Source organism: Echinops telfairi, unplaced genomic scaffold (assembly GCF_000313985.2).
Source record: "Echinops telfairi isolate 266 unplaced genomic scaffold, ASM31398v2 ScPeMD7_2;HRSCAF=8, whole genome shotgun sequence".
NCBI lineage: Eukaryota > Metazoa > Chordata > Mammalia > Afrosoricida > Tenrecidae > Echinops > Echinops telfairi.
Window position 1 is genome coordinate 7,669,470 of NW_022103898.1, and position 4,119 is coordinate 7,673,588.

General features: G+C 57.0%; 1 protein-coding gene across 1 annotated transcript in view; it reads left to right on the top strand.

Annotated features, from left to right (window-relative positions):
* Nucleotides 1–3,424, top strand: part of LOC101663379 (pyridoxal phosphatase) — a 5,579-nt gene extending 2,155 nt beyond the window's left edge. Inside the window, exon 2 of the mRNA XM_004700242.2 lies at nucleotides 2,743–3,424. Coding sequence (XP_004700299.1) covers nucleotides 2,743–3,059 — 317 coding nt within the window. The 3' untranslated portion in view covers nucleotides 3,060–3,424. The remainder of the gene's footprint in view (nucleotides 1–2,742) is intronic.
* The last annotated feature ends 695 nt before the right edge of the window (nucleotides 3,425–4,119 follow it).

The following is a 4,119-nucleotide window of genomic DNA, read 5'->3' on the forward strand; positions in this document are numbered from 1 at the left end:
CCCAGAGCCCTGCAGGTCGCTCCACGGCCTAAAGGGGGAGGCAGAGGCTTAAATGACACAGCCTTGCAGGTGGTTAAAAAACATGTATTAAGTCCACATTATGCATAAAATCTGAAATAAGGCAGATCTCGGTGCAGTGTATGTACCCCCCACACTGAACTCCAAACTGTACGAGTTGCTTTACTCTCGCTGCCACGTGCATAGCAGCCACCTGAGCTGGTCAGTAGAAATGTCCTCTGCCTTTGAGGAATTTGTCACCAGCATTGGGGTTACGGATGTGAGGAGGAGTGTGAGGGGGTGTTAGGTTCTGAGACTCCCATGCCAGGGTGCTTGCTCCCCTGGGGCAGGGATAGTGTTGCTCTGCCCTCAAGCCTGGCACAGGGCCTGGCCTGCGGTTGGAGCTCAGTAAATATTAGCTAAGTGGCCGAAGTGGGACGACTCCATCCTGGTGGGAAGGCAGGCACTGGGAGCTGAAGAAACACGGTGACTCAGCCGAGCCCTTGGCCTCCTGGAGGGATCTCAAACCCAAGGGCAAACACAGGCTTTTCTCAGGATCTTGTGGGAACAGAGTGCTTCCTCATTTGTCAGAACGTTCTGCAGGGGTTCTGGGGCCCCCCTGAATTCTGGCCTGGCTCTGCCCTGATCCTATGAGACCAGGGAAGCGCACACACACCCTGCCCCATTGTCGGGGGGCCATCAGGGTTGAGGATCCTCACCCTCTGTGCTGACCTTTCACTTCTGCTCGGCTTTGACCCAGTGAAGCACTGTCCCCGGGGGCCGGTAGGCGGCAGTGGTGCGCTAGTAAGCCAAGGTTCCCCACTGGAGGAAGAGCCCTGATTTGTACCAATTGCCAATTCCTGTGGTGCAAATGCTCCCACGGTGGCCACCCAACCTGGCGCTGGGAGAGAGGTTCAGTGCTTCGTGCATGCCCCCCCCTCACGGAGAGAATCGGCCGCCCCCGAGCATAGATGACACGCAGCACAGTGTGCGTGTACTGCCTATGTCCAGTGTCCAGCAGGGGTTCGTATACATTCATTCATCCGTGGTGCCTCTTTAACAACAGCTTGCAAAATCCCCCGGGAAAGAAAAGATCGGCTCCTCTCTGAGCGTGGAGCCTTTTCCTGCCTGCTCTGGATCTGGGCAGCTCTTGTCTTTAACCTCCCTGTGCCTAAGGAGTGGGTCAGCAGTTCAAAGCCACCAGCCATTCCACAGGAGAAAGGGGCTCTACTGTTGTTCACTACTCATTCCCATTCTGTTATAATAATTAGGAGCAGCACAGTTCCTGACAGGAAGATTACAGATTTCAGATCACTCCACAGCACATGCCCCTCTAAACGTGCAAGCGTTGATTTTAGTGGAAAGAGGCGGTCATTTTACCATGTCACCTTGGACGTGACCAACCAGCAGTGCTAGGTCAGCACACCCAAAGGATGGAGAACGTCTGGGTCACGCTGCACATGCCCCCCCCAGAGGAAAAAGGCATGTACCAAAAGTATATGCCTCCGGCTTACTGGTACAAAATTATACTTCTTCAGACACATTCCAGGAAAACCTGTTACATTCAGTTGGAAATTGACACTCAAAGGGGGGAGGGGAGCAAAAGTATTTTCAACATGAAAATACAAAGGACGTTGTAATTGGAAAAATTTGGGTGAAACCTTCTATCACCCGTTTAGCTCTGTGAAAGGGGCAGGGCTTCCTTATAATGGGCATTTCTTCAGGTTTTTCCTAAGTTGCCTGTTATCCCAGACAGGCACTTAAAACTCTGGGGCTAGAACTAAGGTCAGCAAAAGATCCAATGCTGTGCCCCTCACAACAATTTGAACATTATTTGAGCCCTGTAACTATGTCTTTGACAAAGGAAATCAGTATTACCTGAATATATCCTTAATATTTTTTCAGTTTTACCCCAGAGCCACGTACATACCCAAAGAGGATGCTTGTGGGTTGCCAGCCCCTGGGCTAGAAAGATGAGGCTTTTTCTGCCTAAACAGTTACCTCAGCTGCCCAGCCCGAAAGATGGGCGTCTCTTTGGAAGGCACTCACCAAACGCCCGGGGAGTCATTGATTATGAGCACCATTCGTGTGAAGGCAGACAACTGGCCGGCCCAGAGACGAGGCTGTGGGGTAGCCTCGCGCTATGCCCAGGTTGTGTCAGGCGCTGGGGCACCCGCCTCGGTCCTGCTGGTTACGGGTATTGTCACCCTTGTGGCTTTCTGCTTCCTCTTTCCCCGTGGGTGCCCACTGGGTCGGGTGTGGACGTTTCTGTACCCTGCTCTGACTTCAGGGGGCGGTGCCAGCGTCCCGTGCCAGGAGCGAGCACACTTGCCACAGTAACCACACCCCAGGGCATGGCTCTGACCCCACCCCTGCTGCTGGTCCCCGGAAAGGGGGTGGAGTGGTTGCCCCGAAGCCAGGCAGCTTCCGGAGGAATATAGCATCCACTGGGCAGGACCCCGTTGTGCTTGTATCCGCCCAAGGGTTACCAGTTCAAAGCCTCCCCCAAGGCGCTGCCATCCTACTCTCTTAACACGAGTCGAATTCTAGCCCCCAGCAATGGCTTTGGCACCCCTGAATCAGATATGGGGAAACAGGCACGGAGATGTTCAGCAGCCCCTGCCCTAGAGGGGTGGCAGCGAGGTCCGGCCGCACGCATCTGGTTGCAGCGCCTGCACTGGGGACCAGCCCCGTCCTTCCCTCGGGAGCCCAGCCCTGCTGACCGGGTCTCCCCTCTGCCCGCAGGCACCGGGAGCCTGGCTGCTGCAGTGGAGACAGCTTCGGGGCGCCAAGCCCTGGTGGTGGGGAAGCCCAGCCCCTACATGTTCGAGTGCATCGCGGAGCACTTCAGCGTGGACCCCGCGCGCATGCTCATGGTGGGCGACCGCCTGGAGACCGACATCCTCTTCGGCCACCGCTGCGGCATGACCACCGTGCTGACGCTCACGGGGGTCTCCCGCCTGGAGGAAGCCCAGGCCTACCTGGCGGCCGGCCAGCACGACCTGGTGCCCCACTACTACGTGGAGAGCATCGCGGACCTGATGGAGGGGTTGGAGGACTGAGCCCCCTGCCCTGCCGCAGCAGCCCCGGCCCCCCCCCTCCCCCCCAAGGCCTCCGGTCCCCGGCTAGAGGTTTGGAGCTGGAGCTGCATCCTGTTCCACTAGCCCCACCTGCACCCTGGAGGGGGGGGGTCATCCCTCCTCCCAGCAGTGCTAGACACTCTGGTGTCCCAGACGCCACCCCTCCCTCGCCGGTTAACCTTGTCACCTTCCCTGCCGCCAACAGATGACGCCCCCCCACCCTGAGCACTTGAACTCCCTCCCCATGGCTCTCTGCCTCAGTCCTGGCCCTTGGGTTCCCTCGCCCAGTCAGAAGCCTCGGTAACCATAAAGCGTTCTTTCTTGAGCCCTGAGTGAGCCAACCAGAAGGCTAAGTGATGGCATTCATTGATGTTGGGTCACTCTCGGATGTCGGATCCCAAGGAGACCCAACGAGCCTTGGTGGCCTACCATAGTTGTGCACTTGGCTTAACTAAGAGGTTCCGGGTGTGAACCTAAGAGAAACGGCCTCACATCCGCTCCCATGAAAGTGACCTCTTAGGAAACCCTGGGGGTAGTTCTATGCTGTCATAAGGGGGCATCAACTCGGGACACAACAGTTGTCCCCTGGGAGCCTGTGTGGATCAGTCAGGAAGCTAAGCAACAGGGTCCTTAATCTGCACTAGGTCCAGAGTGGGTCAGCCAGGGCTCTGAGTACTGACCCACTGGCCTCTCAGACCCTGAAGGACAGCGTCCTCTTGACAATCGGTGGGACTGGCCCAGCCAGGGGTCCAGGTTCCAGATGACAAGTAAGGGTCCAAATTCCAAAGACACCCCACCCCCACAAATGATGTGGCTCTGATGGCCTCTGGGTAGCTGAGCCCTCCCCTCCCCTGACAGTGGTAGCCCACCCAGTGGGGCTGGTGGTCACAGCTTGGCAGAGGGCACTCTTGGGCCCTTCCCTGTGCTGTCAGTGTTTGCTGTGTCACCTCTCCCCGGGGCCCACCCCCAAGTATTTATTTATTTATTTCTTATCATGTGCCACTGCTGGTGTCGGGGGAGCAGGGTCTTTCCCGCGGCTGTG